Source organism: Schizophyllum commune (genome assembly GCF_000143185.2).
Source record: "Schizophyllum commune H4-8 unplaced genomic scaffold SCHCOscaffold_1, whole genome shotgun sequence".
Taxonomy (NCBI): domain Eukaryota; kingdom Fungi; phylum Basidiomycota; class Agaricomycetes; order Agaricales; family Schizophyllaceae; genus Schizophyllum; species Schizophyllum commune.
The window spans coordinates 4,147,430-4,163,477 of record NW_026089538.1 but is presented as its reverse complement, the minus strand read 5'-3'; the positions used below and the strand labels follow the sequence as shown (position 1 = coordinate 4,163,477).

The 16,048-nt window shown below is 56.4% G+C and overlaps 7 protein-coding genes and 1 non-coding gene across 8 annotated transcripts; 4 read left to right on the top strand and 4 right to left on the bottom strand.

Annotated features, from left to right (window-relative positions):
• Positions 1-256: 256 nt before the first annotated feature.
• SCHCODRAFT_02683576 (SET domain-containing protein) lies at positions 257-2,272 on the bottom strand. Its single transcript, XM_003035535.3, has 7 exons — positions 2,033-2,272; positions 1,851-1,980; positions 1,611-1,803; positions 1,364-1,557; positions 1,279-1,315; positions 513-1,226; positions 257-459 (listed from the first exon to the last, which is right to left on the bottom strand). Exons 1-7 carry the CDS (start codon positions 2,169-2,171, stop codon positions 316-318), a joined length of 1,551 nt encoding a protein of 516 aa, XP_003035581.1. The 5' UTR covers positions 2,172-2,272; the 3' UTR covers positions 257-315.
• A 454-nt stretch (positions 2,273-2,726) lies between these two features.
• SCHCODRAFT_01167722 (uncharacterized protein) lies at positions 2,727-5,182 on the bottom strand (the record flags this gene model as incomplete). Its single annotated transcript, XM_003035536.2, has 5 exons — positions 2,727-4,120; positions 4,199-4,496; positions 4,546-4,603; positions 4,739-4,845; positions 4,940-5,182. The coding sequence occupies 5 exons, from the start codon at positions 5,180-5,182 to the stop codon at positions 2,727-2,729; spliced, it is 2,100 nt and encodes a 699-aa protein (XP_003035582.1).
• A 398-nt stretch (positions 5,183-5,580) lies between these two features.
• On the top strand, positions 5,581-7,003 carry SCHCODRAFT_02043357 (uncharacterized protein). The gene is made up of 4 exons (XM_050341596.1): positions 5,581-5,700; positions 5,753-5,834; positions 5,881-6,032; positions 6,080-7,003. The coding sequence occupies exons 1-4, from the start codon at positions 5,596-5,598 to the stop codon at positions 6,902-6,904; spliced, it is 1,164 nt and encodes a 387-aa protein (XP_050203197.1). The 5' UTR covers positions 5,581-5,595; the 3' UTR covers positions 6,905-7,003.
• Positions 7,004-7,976: 973 nt separating this feature from the next.
• On the top strand, positions 7,977-9,536 carry SCHCODRAFT_02483487 (uncharacterized protein; the record flags this gene model as incomplete). The annotated part of the gene is made up of 6 exons (XM_003034728.2): positions 7,977-8,099; positions 8,151-8,232; positions 8,288-8,439; positions 8,487-9,074; positions 9,121-9,278; positions 9,335-9,536. The coding sequence occupies 6 exons, from the start codon at positions 7,977-7,979 to the stop codon at positions 9,534-9,536; spliced, it is 1,305 nt and encodes a 434-aa protein (XP_003034774.1).
• Positions 9,537-10,506: 970 nt separating this feature from the next.
• On the top strand, positions 10,507-11,469 carry SCHCODRAFT_02559651 (uncharacterized protein; the record flags this gene model as incomplete). Its single annotated transcript, XM_003034729.2, has 2 exons — positions 10,507-10,635; positions 10,684-11,469. 2 exons carry the CDS (start codon positions 10,507-10,509, stop codon positions 11,467-11,469), a joined length of 915 nt encoding a protein of 304 aa, XP_003034775.1.
• Positions 11,470-12,437: 968 nt separating this feature from the next.
• On the bottom strand, positions 12,438-13,928 carry SCHCODRAFT_02683573 (uncharacterized protein; the record flags this gene model as incomplete). Its single annotated transcript, XM_003035537.2, has 3 exons — positions 12,438-12,917; positions 12,970-13,634; positions 13,859-13,928. The coding sequence occupies 3 exons, from the start codon at positions 13,926-13,928 to the stop codon at positions 12,582-12,584; spliced, it is 1,071 nt and encodes a 356-aa protein (XP_003035583.1). The 3' UTR covers positions 12,438-12,581.
• Positions 13,929-14,714: 786 nt separating this feature from the next.
• On the top strand, positions 14,715-15,177 carry SCHCODRAFT_02483199 (uncharacterized protein; the record flags this gene model as incomplete). Its single annotated transcript, XM_003034730.2, has 3 exons — positions 14,715-14,807; positions 14,861-14,983; positions 15,040-15,177. 3 exons carry the CDS (start codon positions 14,715-14,717, stop codon positions 15,175-15,177), a joined length of 354 nt encoding a protein of 117 aa, XP_003034776.1.
• Positions 15,178-15,711: 534 nt separating this feature from the next.
• SCHCODRAFT_t5 lies at positions 15,712-15,794 on the bottom strand. The gene has a single exon. It is a non-coding gene; the product is annotated as a tRNA-Pro (tRNA).
• Between the last annotated feature and the right edge of the window lie 254 nt (positions 15,795-16,048).

The following is a 16,048-nucleotide window of genomic DNA, read 5'->3' as shown; positions in this document are numbered from 1 at the left end:
GGCGCGAGGAAGGGAGCGGGTGGCTGAGCGAGCGACCTACGGCATAGGTCGCGAGGGACGCGTCCGACTAGCGCGCGTCGCGGGGCGCTTCGGGCCCGCTCGCAGAGCGTGCAAAAAGGAGAGGCTCTCAGGGAAGGAGACGCCGGTCTCGAAGAGGGACGCGGCGTCCGGCGTTGTCTATATAGCTGTTACGTGCTGTCACTTGCATTGTTGTGATTCGTAGCTTTCGGATGCATTTACTTAGAGTAGCACATGTACAGGATGGCAAGGAAATTTGCACAATTCAATGTATCTCTAATCTCATCACCCTTTGGCTTATGGGACAGTCCAGCCGGAGGCGGTGGCATCGAAGGAAGCTGCGAGGTCGACCCAAAGACATTCGCAGGTATCTAGAAGTGCCCTTTCCCCAATGAGCAGAGTCATGGCTGTACGAGTGCGCGTCCATGTTTCGGGTACGTTCTGAACATAGGAGTGAGGATGCAGTATGAACCGTAGGTTGATGAGGCACGTACATCGAACGCAGCGACCACCTCATGTGCTGCCTTTGTACCTGCGCCAAAGTACCTCTCCCGCCGACGCCGACATAATGCTCTGACGAGGCGAGGGAGCTTGATGGCCGCCTCGTCAAGCTCAGTTTCTTTCATCCGCATATGGGCCCTGTCCTCGTCACTCGCTTCCATATACAGTTGCGTCGCGATCGTGGCAGGCAAGCGAGCGACAATGGATTCCGCCGTAGGCTCTCCAAAAGCGGCAGTCCTATGCTCGGCCATCAGGATCTGCACTACGAGCAGCAGCCATAGGCTCCCATTCAGCGTCCCCTCGCCAGTGATGGAGAAGGGGGGCAGATTCGTGTTCTGCTCTACGAGCTCCGATTGGAGGAGTGGCGCCAGAGAACCAGCCGGTAACTTCTCGAGGGCGCTGCGGTATAGGTCAAGCACGCCCTCGGCGTCTGGTCCAAGGAGATCCGGCTCTGCAGGATCCCAGCTCAGATGGTCGTTGTCGTTCTGCTTGAGTATGAAGCCGTAGGAAAGGAGGAGTTGGGCGTTCGTGAGCGTCTCTCCATACGTGTTGAAGACTTCTGTTCCTGGCGGTATATATGTCGTAGCAACCATGTCGAAGGTGGGGTCCTCTGCGTCAGAAGTCTGATCGGATAGGGCGTCTGGGACATCCGAGTCATGCAGGCAGGCGTCGAATGCGCCGCATTGAGGGCACACGGCCTCTTCTACCTACGTCTAAAGGTCAGCGCCAGTCTGATGATAGATGGTTGGGAACTCTTACCGCGAGTTGAACATGATTCTGAACGTGGTGATTGAAGCTGAAGCGTTCAGTGGGTTGGGATGATCCAGGAAGGGAACGCACTCACGCGTCGGCTATGGGTATCATACAAAGACCGTAGTATAGGTCTGTTACGAACGCTCGAGAGCACACCAATGCGTAAGCACGAATGAAGCCATCAAACGTCGTTTTCTTCGGCGAGAGCGATCCTGCCGAAGGCAAGGAACGGGAGTGAATACTGAAAGGCGCCACCACTTTTCTGTAAAACTGGCGTATGACTTCCTGGCGATCGAACATGAAGAAACTTCGGACACGGTGTGTAGCATTGCACTCACTATAGGCGAAGCTTCTGTTTCTTTTCTTCCACGAAGCCGGTCGGCTTCGGTACCCTGAAGCCATCGAGATGCGCTCTTTCCATCTTCCTCAAGGTATTCCGTCGTTCCTAGATTCCAGAAAAGAGGGAGATCCGGGGCCGATTCGGGAAGTGCCTGCAGATAACCATACCAGCGTGACTGACGGTCGAGAAGACTTTATGAGTTAGAGAACAGGCGTGATTCGGCAGAAGGGGCGCTTACATTTCTGAGTACAGTGCGAAAGCAAGCTTCAAGTGATTATAATCCCAGTCTTCGTATGCGCCATCGGGGACATGGTCTCGAAACGTGCAATTGCGAAGGGATAGGGCGGAGGTTCGAGGTACGGTAACGACTTCATGGCTATGAGAACGAATAGATGGACAGAAAAGAAATGGATCAAGTACCTGTCTCATCGGGAGATATATCGCCCTGCTTAGAACAGACAGATATACCAGAAGGCGCAGCCACAACGTGGAGTCGGTCGTCAATGAAGATGCCCTCGCGGGCGCACCACGTCAGCAAAGTGCTGACTTGGCAATTCATGTGGAGATCTTGTACGAGCAATGACAGCGTGCAGTGCCAGCGAAGATGAGAGTGAACCTGATTTGAACAACGACAAAGAGGTGGCAGGAAGGGGTTCGAAAGTAAGTTGTGCGTCTCGGCAATCACCGATAAGCCGTGATGTGACGTCCTCTTAGTAGGCGCCTCACGCTGGATCTCACACTCGCAATGGTTTCTGTTCCGATTATTGCTCTTCGCAGCTCTTGAAGCGCGGTACTCAGTACCATGCGTGATTCAGACGCCGCGAAGCTAAAGGTGCTCGGCACACATAATTATACATAGCGTGGATGAGGAAAGTTATAACGAGGGATACAATAATGAGGGCAGATTATAGTGAGTGTTACGAATATGCACAGGTATTACGGGAAGCATGCACCAGGCACGAGAGGAAAGAAAGGCGTTACAGTGAGGGAGTTCAGTTAATAAGAGTTGATGCTGACTCGAACGGCAAGTGTACACCGAGCCCCAATAAATAATGCGGTAGGAAGCGAGACATTCGAGAGAATAGGAAGAGATGGGGATGAAGTAAATGTGGCTTTACTTGCCGAGCTTGCCGCCCTTCTTCGAAGCGCCGTTGCTCGAGGTGCGCGCTGTGGACTTATTCACGTCTTGCGCCTTGACCTTCTTCCTCGCCCTCCTTGCAGGTAAGAATACCAGCCCGCCGTCGTCATCTTCATCGTCGCTCTTGTCGTCATCCTCCCCGTCATCGCGCGTGCGCTTGTCCCCCGTTTGCTTGCCTTGAGAGGGGCGCGCCGCAGGTGCTCGATCAGTGGACGAGGAGGCGGCCGCCGCTATAGAACTGGTAGCTGTAGCCTGAGATATCGCAGAGGGATGGCCCGCAGTTGACCGAGCGGGCAGTGGCGCAGTCGTAGCGTTTCGAGAAAGCGTTGACGGGGCAGCCGATGAAGCCGCACGAGCAGACTGATTGGCGATGGTGTCATTGGAGGGGTTTGCTTTTCTATGTCTCCCACCTACGCCAGAGAAGCGCACTGACCGTCCCGAGGTGCGCGCAGGGATTGCCATCTGTCTGCCACCGGAGGACTTGGAAGCAACTGCCTCGGTTGACGTTGTTGCCTTACCCGAGTGGGCGGGCGACCCGATCTTGTCAGGGACGCCTACGTCCGATGATGCGTATGCGTTGAGCGCTAGGTGCTCGAATGTCGATAGTTGCCTCCCAGAGTTATTGCCAGTGAATAGACCGTCATCGCTTGCCATTGACGCGATGTTGGTCGGGTTCTCGGGCACCGCGTGTCGGCTCGCATCGTCATTGTTGCCGCCGCCGTTCTGATGCGCAAGCGGAAGGACAACATGTTCGCCAACGCCGTCGTCGTCAAGGAAGCGCACGGTGCGTTTGATCTTGTGGTTCGTACTCGTAGTCTTCTTGCCAGCGATGGAGTCTCGAATGCGATGTGACCTCGACGAGGTTGCCAACTGCTGGCTAGTCCTCGTCGTCCCATGGGTGTTGCGCTGCGATGGGCCCACGGCAGGATCTCCCGCATCAGAAGACGGGTAGGCGGAGGCTGCGTGCACGCGTCGTTCGATCGTCGTGGAGGAATGGGTAGGATTGTCTTGGACCAAGAACATCCGCACTTTCTCGTCGATGGCGTCTTCATCCACCGGGGGGTCCGATGAAAGATCGAGTCCGCGCGAGTCCTGGTTTCCGAGAGGTTCTTCAGGCGCACTCCGTGCGAGTCGCGGTGGAGGCTTGGCAATGGGAGCAGATTGGCCGACTCCCTCGGATTGTGTACCACCACGTCGTACAGTCGTCTTAGACGGGTATGCCTGATCCTCCGGAATGTCTTCCCAGATCCCGTCCTCTTCGACGTCCGAGCTTTCCTCGAACTCAGGGCCCTCTTCCGCGTTGTCGCTCTCTTGCGCGTCTGTCTCTTCAGCGTCCGTGCTCTCTTGCGCGCTCGTCTCCTCATCGGTGTCTTCGAACCAATGTCAGATTGCTGGCCAGAGAACATTTTCGAAATATTCGACATCCTCGCGGGGAATGCCCTCTGCACGCTCGCCAGTTGGGTCGTCGAGACGATATTTCATCTTCATGGCGTGGACGAAGACCAGGTTGAGGTGACTGACAAGAACGAAAACTTGGTCTCCCGTCTGCAGTATGAGGCGTTCGACTTCTAGCTCGTCGAGTTGATGGTCAATGTATTCTTGGTAGATGTCCTCGTACGTCAGTTTGCAGCCATCTGGGGTCGTGCGCCTGTAGGAGCGCTGGTAGGTCGAATATCGGGCAAAATAGTGCTTGTGCTTGTTCGGGAAACCATACATGATGAGCTCGTGTTTGCCGTCAGGGGAAAGCTGCATGAAGGCGTTAGCGTAGGGTTTCAAGCGCTCGTTGACGACGCACCTCCTTATAGTCCATTTTAGGATTTGCCTTCACGCGCGCGACGAATTCGTCAAGGTTCCTTGGACGAAAAGCTCAATCGCCCTGCCACGCTGAACCTGCCACGACGGAAGGTCCGTCGAAAGGAAGATGCAACGCGAAATGTACTACGATCCATGTTTAAGATACCGTATTCAGGTCGACGCGATGAGGTCACTCACCAAATTCGTAGTTACCCTTGCTATCCAAGTCGACACGCTTCACCCATTTGCGGATCTCCTCGTCGTAAGTCCAGCGCCCGACACTATTCTCGAAGCGTTCGAACTAGTGCAGCAATCGTCAGCATGATGGTAACCAAAAGGGGAAGATGCGGACCACTGACCAGTTCTTTATGTGTGCTTGGAAGTCTGCGACTTACGACATGAATACCATGCACCAAGTAGGGGCAGGTCATCATGTTAGTGATGAGACATATCCTGAGCCCGATGAGGCTCTCCAGTTCCTCTCGGGCATTGCTGTTGCGCGTGTCGCTGGTCTTTCCGGGTGGCGTGTTCTTGACGTCCTTAATCGTTCTGCTCTTGCCGCCCTTGGCTTTCGGCTTGCCCTTCCCGCCAGCAGAGGCACCAGACTTGGGGCGGCGCGTGCCACCGGCTCGAGGCATAAGAGAAAGACGAAGAGAGGGGATGGGTAAGAGAGAACGAGAAGAGGAGAATATGTCACGCACACTGGAGGTCCTCTTGATATACGAGCCATCATCCGCCGGTCACACCTCGTTTGCTTGACGAATCGCCCGGGCACATGTCTGCGTACAGACGGCGAAAGGCCTTATATGGCAATTGATGGCTGGCGCGCAGCCGATATGCATTACTGAAACGGCCACCGAGGCCTTCTCCATGTGCGGGCGTCCACGAGCCGGCAACACAGTGCTTTCGGAGACGAGGGTGACAAAGAGAACAATGGATGGTCATTTGATGGCCGATGTTTGTCGCCGTGGAGTGATTGCGGATCAACGGGCCGAGATCGGAATCCTTGGACCCCTGCCACTTCCGTCCCACCATTGCCATCCTTCTCGTTATGCCTCTTTATGGAGATCCCGTTTGCCCCATCTCGGGCGCAACTGCCAACATATATCGCTCTCCGCTTATCCCTTACAAGGATGCTGAACAAAACGAGATTCAAGTAAGTCACAGCAACGTGTGTGCATGCTCCAGTAGTTGAGAGAAGACTATAGGTTGCGTGCATAGAGTGGATCTTTGGGTTAAGACGAGGTGGATTCTTCTACTACCTTCGTTCGGAAGATAACTATGCCTTCTGTAAGCGGTGTGGTACTATATGTTTGACGCATGCTTATATTTGCAGTTCGACGAGATATTAATGACATGTTCCGGCGCGGAGAATTTGTTCTCGCCCCCACATACAAAACATATCTGGACACTATGCGATTCGTAGAACGTTCAGACCTCAAGAACCGAAAAGTGAGCGATAGATCTCCCAGACGCCCACTGTCAGTGGTAAGCGCCACGCTTTTGTGTGTGACCAAGAGATCTGACGAAAGCAGCTCGCACCTCCCAATGGGATGTATCGCTACGTGTTCATACCGCTCACGAAGGCAGCACGCGCTCTGCAGACAGAGTTCGAAATGCAACCACAAACTCCAGAAGACACGAACGGAGGTGTATACCCCCTCAACAACAGGCCGTCTCCCAAGGGAAGCCACCGATATCCTGTGATTGAATGTCTGGCACACCCTTTCTCCATGTGTACGCGCGCATCTCAAATATTCTCCAAACGCTCGACACCCCTCACCGCCCAGTGGCACAGGCTGTGTAAGGCCATCGTCGGGCTTTGGGAGCGCCCGAATATTCATATCCCTGGCTGGTTCGTCGACGAGCCCAAGTATGGGCAGGATGACGAGGAGCTCCCGCCTTCCGAAGCCACGGGTTACATCATGGAGACGCCTACCCACGCTCTCGACCCCATCGCACTTCTGAAAGACGACAGCTACGTGGACGAACATTACTGCAAGAAGTGTGCTAAGTGGGCGCTTGACGTGCCCCCGGACGCACCGCCGCCCGAGGAAGATCAGCCCCTCGCTCCCTACCGCGAGCGCCGCTCCGTACGCATCGCGAAGCGCGGGCGCCCATACCCTCAGCCATCGGTCTCCTCGACATCCGATGACTCGACGTCCGATGAGTGCTACGGTCCGCTGCCGTCACCGACTCGCCGAGGGCAGCGTGCGCTGCAGACGTGCAGGCGCGACCCCGTCAAGAACCCGCCATGGTGGGCGGCGCGGAGCGGGCGCTTCCCCACGCCAACGTTCTCCAGCAACGACTGGGCGTACTTTCGCTGTAAAGTCTACCTCGCCTCGGCCGAGTACACCTAGCACGCTTGACATTCGCGTGCCTTCGGACTTGACGGACATATAACACTCTGGCGACCTTGTCCATACGACTATCGTGCATCTCACAATGCCGCGCCGCTCGCGCACCTCGCATCGGCGTCTTCGCATACGCACACGCCAACTTCACCCCAATCGCAGGCTGCGCGCCAAACTCCTGCGTCGGTCAACCTTGGGGCCGCTTAGAGCACGATCGTGGTCCTCACTGTCGGCCATCGATGCTTTGACCGCACATCCATCCGGCCGTCGTGACTTGGTCGGCACTCGTCGTGTATAGCTCGCGCGCTGCGCGCAGGAGAAGTCTGGCGTCGTATTCGTACCTGCCAGCATACCGAAGCGTTAGCAATGCGCCCCTCGTCTCGCGGACGGCAAGCCGGGCGCCCGAGGACATCACGAGGGTCCGATATGAGGCACTCGCCAATATGCATCGGTGTTAACGCCACAGCTGGGTCGCTGGGCTTGTCATCGGCCCAAGGATGGTACCTTGCTGTACCGTAGTGCACTTCTCACGACGTGACAAGCATCCGACGCACTGCTTGCCATGCATCTCATTTCCCTCGAGGCGTACCGCGCTCCGGCCGTGATTTAGGCAGGCTTATGGTATTCATAGCGAAAAGAGTTGTTCGAAGACCCTTGTACAGGACCGTGGACATGCTTGTTATAGTTTGTTTCTGACCAGGTTCACTCTAATTCATAGCATACTTGCCTTGCTTCCTGGTTGTAATCGCGGGCCATATATCAGCTTCATACATATCCACTCTGCACTCTTCAGGTCATCGCTCGTCATCGCTCTCAGGTCATCGAAAAGGATCGCTCGGTAATTCATGCCTATATACTGTTCCACCAGCGCGACAGCTATTGCGAGTATTGGGTGAGCTGAGGATTCATTGAGCCGTTGCTGAGTGCATCCACTTACTGGGCGCTATCGTCTTACCTAAAGGAGATATCCACTTATAGTAAGTGATGGTCGTCGGCCTTCATCGGGTCGGGCCGGTCGGCGGACCGGTGCGGACAAACGCGTGCTCTTTGGTTTTCCACCATCATCATCCCCAAACTCATGACTCCCGTTCACGGCGACTACAGAGGCGACCATGTCTGCGCAATATCCGGAGCTAAGACCAATCTCATGTGCTGCACATTGATACAGGACATGGTTCTAGAGCGCAAGGAGGCCCCCGATGTAAGTCCGTGCTAATCGTGCGCACCAGCGTTACTGATTGCCCGCGCGTAGATTCTGGCCATCGAGTGGATATATGGGCTACCGAGAGGGGGTTTAAAATCCTATATGGCCTCGAGGGATAACCACGTTCTCCGTACGCTTTTGTTATCCTTCTTGAATCCTTCATCTTAGACTGAGCTGCTTTACAGTCCGCAAAGACATCAGCCGTCTATTTTGCCGCGGAGAGTTTATGCTGGCTCCAACATTCAAGACCTACATTGACATTGTTCACTTCGTGAAACGTGCCGGTATCCAGGATCGCAAGACGGGCGATAGGTCGCCTCGTCGGCCGTTGACAGCGGTTGGTCAAGTCAACTCGTCGTTCAAGCATTAGCTCATGATTCGCAGCTAGCATCCTCCAAAGGGATGTATCGATATGTCTTCATTCCACGTACGGACGCCGCACGCAAGCTTCAGGCCGAATTCAGCTTGGCGCCACAGACTGCGGAGGACCTCAATCACGGCATACATCCCCTCACCAACACACCGTACAAGGAGGGGACCGAAAATTTCCCCGTGGTGGAGTGTCATGCGCACCCGTTCTCCATCGCCGTGCTTGCCTATTGGCGGCTTCACACATGCTGCACCCTTCTCACTGGGCAGTGGTATGGGCTGGCGTGGAAAATAACCCGAATCTGGAGCAGCGAGTTCGTGAAACCGCCGCAGTGGTTTCTTGACTCGCCTGAGTACAATCAACACGACGAAGTTCTCAGCCCTAGCGAAGCTACTGGATACATTCCGGCTCTGCCAGAGCAACTTGAACATTGCATCCCTATACAGCCTCGAGGACGCGACGTTATCAGGAGCCTCCTCGACTGCAAGTTACCGGAGGACAGCTATCCCGACAAGTGCACCAAGTGGGCTTTCGAGGTCCCTCCTGACGCACCCACGCCCGAGGAAGACCCACCTTGCCCTCCCTATCGCGAACGCCGCTCGGTTCGCATTGCGAGCCGCACACACCCTCTGCTCGTCGGGTTCCCAGTCGGCGAGTGAAGATTGCGGTGGTCCGCTTCCTTCGCCGACGCGCAAGGGTCGGCGTGCGCTCCAGACGTGCAAGCGCGACCCCGTCAAGAACCCGCCGTGGTGGGCGTCGAGCAACGGGCGGTACCCTACGGAGCGGTTCTGCAGCAACGACTGGGCGTACTTCCGATTCAACCTTCGCCTGGCCTCACCAGAGTACACATAGGATGCTCTAGAGCCAGGCTTGCCATCTCCAACATGCTCTTCATTGAGCGCCATCTGGTCGATAGGACCATCCAGGATGTTTGCGAGCGTCCTGCTGTCCTTCGCGCGCGAATGCGCATCACGCCTTCGCGGACCTCGCCTACGCGTTCACTGGTCTTCTGCGATAGCGGGCGGCCCTCCCCTGCGCACCTAGGCGACCAGCATCTGCACTGACACGCGCAGTGATCTTGAATAATACGCGTGTCGCCTCCCGTGTACTAGCTGCATATGCGCCTCGCGTACTGGCTGTTGCACACCGTCCGGCGCCGTCTTGCAGCAAGACCCCTACGATATCATGCCTCTTACGCGCTAGTGTGCTCTTCGGAGACCCTTCGCCTCGATTCCCGGGTCCTGACGACGTCTTGTCCGCGCGCTCTCACCCCGCTTGACTGACTCGGACGCACGTACGCGCGTCTCGCGAGCAGGATCCGTGATGGTCCAGTCTCTCGCCGAGGTGGTCCTGACGTAGGATACAGGTTGTGGTACATATCTATTGGCCAGCGAAAGAATCAACTATAATACTTCTTGCTTTTTGGGCGCGTCCGCGGGGATGTATACATCCCGCCGGGATTGATTGCTTCTGATCCTTACCGTGCTAGGTAAAGCTCTCATTGCTCACCCCTAGCCACATTTTCCATTCTACTACTCATGGAGGGCGCGACGGAGTCAAGTCGCGGTGAAGTTAGGATTGGCACCACGTGACGATCGCGTGCCGTTCGGCAAGAACCGACAGAGGGCGTTGGCCACTTTTGCCACTCACGCTCATGGTCCATCCATCACATAATCGCATACGACTTGATCACTGGCCCTCGCCCACTTCAGAATGCTATATCTCAAAAGACATCGCAGCCCATATCAATGTCCCATATCAGGAGCTACGCGCAAATTGTGGTCTTGTACTCTCTTGCCGCAGAGGGCCGCGGAAGGAGACGAAGACAGTGTACGTCTATCCCCTTCGTCCCCCATGACAAAGCAAAAGATAAATCATGTGGCCAGGTTGCCTGCAAGGAATGGCTCTTTGGCTTACCTCGCGGGGGCCTCTCCCATTACATCGCATCGCGGGAGAACATAATCTACTGTGAGCTGATCCCTAGCCGGTGGGTATACTCTGCTGATGTAACAAGTTCGCGAGGACATCACAAAAATGTTCAGGAAGGAGGACTTCATCTTGGCACCGACATTCAAACTATATAAGGACCTGATGGAGTATATACGCCACGCAAGGGTGGCTGCAGGGCAAGACCACGAGACACCACGTCGACCATTGACTGCTGTGCGTTATTTATCTATCATCGCTGAAGGGATGCTTACTATGGAATAGCTGGGATCACCTGGAGGTCTATATCGCTACGTAGTCATCCCTCGGACCGATGCTGGTGCAGCTTTGCTGAAGGAATTCGACCTTCCATCCCAGACTAGGGAGGACATGTGCGGCGGGTTTCATCCCATACTGAACTTTCCTTTACTAGCGGGGTGTGCCGACTTTCCGGTCGTGGAATGCTGCGTGCATCCGTTCTCGGTCTGCGCCATGATCAACAAGACCCTGCGGCAGAACAGCACTTCCGTGACAGCGCAATGGCGTTCATGCGTGCGCAAAGTGGCTGACCACTGGCAGTCTAAGCTGACCAAGCCGCCTCAATGGTCCATCGATACGCCAAAGGTCGAGTCCTACGACGAAGCGCTCACACCTTCGGAGGCGACGGGCTACATCCCTTATGCTCCCGAGGGCCTCGTCGTACCAAAGCCGTACAGCGTCCTTCGTGATACCGAGATCCCCGAGGACGACTTCCGGAAGGGAGTTGCGCGCTGGGCGTGCAAAGTCGAACCCAACTCCAAGCCGAAGGAAGACCCGCCACACATACTGTACAAACTGCGTCGTTCCAAGCGACTTCAGAAGAAACCATACGCCTCGCCATCGCCTGACCTTTCGCCGCCCTCTCCCGTCCGCAATGGCCCGCGCGCAGCGCGTGCTGCCAGGCGAGACCTCGTGCGACAGCCACCGCCTTGGGAGAGATCCTACGGCCGATTCCCCACGGATACATTCACCAGTAACGATTGGGCGTACTTCAATTACCACGTCGCGTTGGGCGCACCTGTTGTATCCTGACATGATTGCTCTCCGTCGAACTCCCCCTGGGTTGCTGTACCTCTCGCCGAAACGTAGGCCTTGCGCTTCCCATGGCTCGCGCTCCTCGCCGTCCATGTCTGGTCTCCAATGCAGCGCCGTCAACTTCGAGCCAAAGCGTGCTCTGTAGCCTGAAATCCCTCGTCCTATTTGAGGCTCGCGCGCCCGACGGTACTACGATATCGATGTGGTGTCAAGGCCACCTAATTCTTTCGTGCGGAGACGCCACATGTGGCTCTGCTAGGGCGCACCATCCATGCTTAACCCGTCACTACGGCGCTCCCGCACGACATGCTTACGCTATCTCTACTGGCTCGTAAACATCGGCCCGTGCAATTCTCGTCTGCGACCTCAGGCGAGTGATGCAGCGATGTCCGTTTGCGCTCAAATCACGGCAAAGGCTTTTCAGCCCGCATCTCCTTTTTTGTGCCGATCGTACCCTGACATGAAGAGACATGGAGAATTAGACCATTTTGCTTCCAATTGTATTCATCTGCTGCTTCACTTACAATTCGCTACCTCTGCTAGCGTTCCCAGCACCTCACATGATCACGGGCTTCGCTATGATGTTCTGTCCGACGCACCTCGCGAACTTCGAGATAACCCAAGACGTATATCGGTGCTGTCCGAACCCGTGCCTCGTTTAACGTCGCAGCCGCAAGCTCGACCATAAAGCCTTCCTTTTTGGGATGAATAGCCGCACTTAGATGCCAATTTGTGGCGCAACGTAGCGAGTGGGATCTTGGAAACGAGTACCTGCAACACCGCTATCTGGGTAGTAGTGATGAATGATAGGTCAAGGACATACTGTGGGTTGGCCCTAGATGAACACTGAGGAGCAGTTCCCAGTTACATCGGCCGCCAACCCTTGCGCCTTGGTGTACATTCCTTTGTTCACAGCATACCCACATGGCGCACGAAGGACGCAGCCGATAGCTCGCGACTGACATGAAAAGCAGTGAAGGGCCGTCTTACAGCAGGAACAACCCACTTATCGAGATGACATGTTGGGTAAACGATCGACGTTCACAAGCTATTTTATCAAGGATCAGGCTCATACAACCAGAGCGGTATAGACGACAGCATATACAAGTTCAAGAAGCCTCGGCTGGTTTGCCCTCAGCTAGGTTCGGATCGATATTAGAGGGTTGCGGGGGTGGAACGTTCTCCTGAGGTGGTGGAGGCGGCGGGGGAGCGGGAATCGAGTAAGGAGTGCTGCCTTGGAAGACGCGCTGAAGCTGCTCGCGGAGCGCTTCCCGGTTATCAGGACTCCCTTCGCCAGAGCCTGACGGATTGTTGGGGTCGGAACCGTATGGTGGATGTGGAGGCGGTGGGAGGATTTCGGGTGCGGTGATGGTGCCAAGGGGAGGAGCGAATGCGGATGGAGGAGGCATGGGGACACCGTGTATTGCTTGGAAAGCCATTCGTCTCTGATTGCGATGAGATGAGGAGAGTAGACCATGTACAAAGTCCGATACACACCTGGCGATCCCAGTGGTCGAACGCCTGCGCGATGATGGGCTCAAGCGACGCGAGCTCTTCATTCGTCATGTGCAACGTGCGCAGAAGGTGTTGCTTCAGCAAAGGCACGCAAGAGAACGAGAGCAACAGCGTCGTCGCGAACGTCTGTCCCCCGAGTACCGAGTTGGGTGGTACGACCTGCCGCGGCTGGTGAGGCGGTGGCGGTGGGTACGTCTCGTACTGCTGCTCCGCGGCCGGGTCCATTTCCAGCCCCATCTCCTGCAGCTTTCGCTGCTTCACGGCCATCCGATGCCTCCGCTGACGCTCCCTCGCCGCGGCGCGCACGCGTTCCCTGCGCGCCTGCTCCTCCTCATCCAGCTCCTGCGTGTGCGCGTTCACGCCAGGCTGCCCTTCGTCGTCCCGCCCCTCGCGGTCGCGCTGGCGCTTCCGGAGCTGTCGCTCCGCGGCCTTCTCGCGCTTGCGCCGCTGCGTGTCCGTCTCGTCCTCGTCGTCGCGCTCGCGCTTGCCGAGGCTGGGGGTCGGGGTAGGGTGGAAAACAGAGACTGTAGTGGGCGGCATCATCGTCGCTCCCGGGTGTGCGGTCATCCACGGGGGCGCGCCGGCGACGACGCGCGCGGTGGCTGACTGCTGATCGTCGGCCAGGGTGGGCGTGACTGTGGGGGAGACTGGTGACGGATTCGTGACGGTCGGCGTCGAGGATGTGACAAAGGAGTACAAAGGATTATTTCGCCTTTTTCCCTCTCCTGCCGTGGGAATTTCTCGGCCGTTTCCATCTACTCTGTCAGCCGCCCTCGAAGGTGAAGTTCAACTTGTCTCCTACGCTTTTTCTTTCTCCCAAACCACTTGCTCGTCTCGCCACGATTGCACTGGCTACTACGCTACAGGATACCTCCGATCTCTACAGCGACAGTTTTTCTCGATATCACCCATGAGGTGACGACGCCCGGCTGCTTCAACATTCAAGTCGCTGGTCACTTTCAGGCGGCGGCCTCTCCACTCGACTAGCGCCCTCGGCGGCATCCCGACCCGCCCGAGCTCTCTCGATCGAATCACATTTTTTCCAAACTCATTTCCCGTGCCATGAGTCGTGATACTTCTTTGTGTTCGTCTGCCGCGTGCCCAACTGTGACGATCACAATGGGCTCGTCACCTTTAATTGATCTCCCCCGCACCTCATGTTGCAGAACGGTCTTACGGTTGGGACACGATGGGCCTGCGCGCGCCTTATGCGCCTTCAGGAAAGGCCCTAGCCGTCCGCGGGCGACGTTTGTCGCCCCTGCCCTTTGAGCAAACCTTTGTGCTCGTCTGGAAGACGCGTCGATATTTAACGCTGCTCGGTATGAGTGCCACTCCTCAGTTCCCCCGCCTCTCAGCGCCTCTGCGCCTGCCTGTACTGCCCGCTCTCCTCGTTCCCCGCCCCCGCTTCCGCTTCCCCTACTCGCATACCCGCCTAATCCACCTGATCCACCCTACCTATACTCCCCGTAATCATGCCCTCCCCCAACACCGCCTCTCTCATCGACGCGTGGAACACCGTCACGTTCGAGCAGTACAACACCTTGGCCGGCTCCCACCGCGAGGCCTACCAGGCCGGTCACCGCCCAGGAGGCATCGTCCGCATCGACAAGAACCGGGTCCTCATCCCCCAGCCGCTTCCGCCCAATGTCTTCGGCGCGCCGCAGCCCCAGAACTCGATACACTTCCCGCACGTCAACGGGACGCAGGGCATACCGCTCCAGATCCTCATGGAGCGCGGCGCGGACGGCCTGAGGATGCTCATGAAGGGTGCGATGGACATGCCAGCCCCCAAGGCGAGGTACATCCATCTGCACATCTTGGTGAGCTTGTTCGTGCTGCTCATGGCGCGCCGGCCGCTGATCATGCTCCGCAGTGGCCGGGCATGAGCACCCAGTTCGAGTACAAGAAGCGGATCCCGGCGGTGGTCAACGGCGCGCCGCTCACCCGCGCGCAGATCGGGCACCAGGTCGCGCTCGCGTACTTTGAGTTCTTCAGGGTACGTCCAGCTCTCCCCCCTGGTCAACCTTGCGTCTGACGCCGTCCCTTCATCAGAGCCTCTCCACGCGCGGCATGAGCACGAAGGGCCTGGCTTGGGACGTCACCCACATTGGCATCCACAAGCTCGCGGTGCTCTCGGTCTGCAACATCGCCGACGAGCACTGGCAGGCTGAGCTTGCGATCATGATTTGAGCTGGCTCTCATCCTCTGGTCGTTACTTCCTCTTGCTTGAGTTTCTGCGCTGCGCGCGGTTGCTCCTTCGCCTCTTCGCGCTTTCCTCGACGCGTTCTCCGCTACTTCCGCGGCTCGGCTCGACCAACATCGAACCTCACATCTTGCATCACATCATCACGCACGCAAGCACAACACGCATCATCATCACGAACATAGACTGCATCGCACTCATCCCCGTTGTATTTCTAGCATTAGCTTCTCTGTATCCATCATCTACTACTGTCACCACTAATATCTCTTGCCTACGAGTAGAGTATTGCTACTGTACCAACACCTATTGCATGTAGCTTACTACGTACGCGCATACAGTACACCATTAGTTCGTCACCCTTATAATAATGACTGCCTACGCTGCAATGGCAGCTGCGTCTATAATCCTGCGTGTGTATCTGAAGTCGTAGCATGAGACACATACCCAACTTGGTCGCAAGCTCGCACACAGCCATTCACTGGACGAGTAAAAAGTTGGAAAAAGAGCAAGGAGAAAAAGAAGGGCCTGACCGGGAATTGGACCCGGGACCTCCTCGATAAGCAAGCTGCCCTAACAAGGAATCATACTACTAGACCATCAGGCCATGGGAGGACGGCACTTGGCGTACACCTGAACCTCCGAGTCCTTCGGACGGCGCTCGCATTCTGTTCCTCCTCCTCGTATCTCTACAGAATCTTTTAAGCCTTGTCAGAGACGACTCTTCAGCGTTTCTTTCCCACTGCGGAAAGGTACCATCCATACGTGGATAGACGGTCGAGGCGCGGTAGGTCGTCATAGACCTGAGTCTCGCGATCGTGTGAGGCTGGAGGTCAAGGAATCTGCCGAACTTTCACTGCC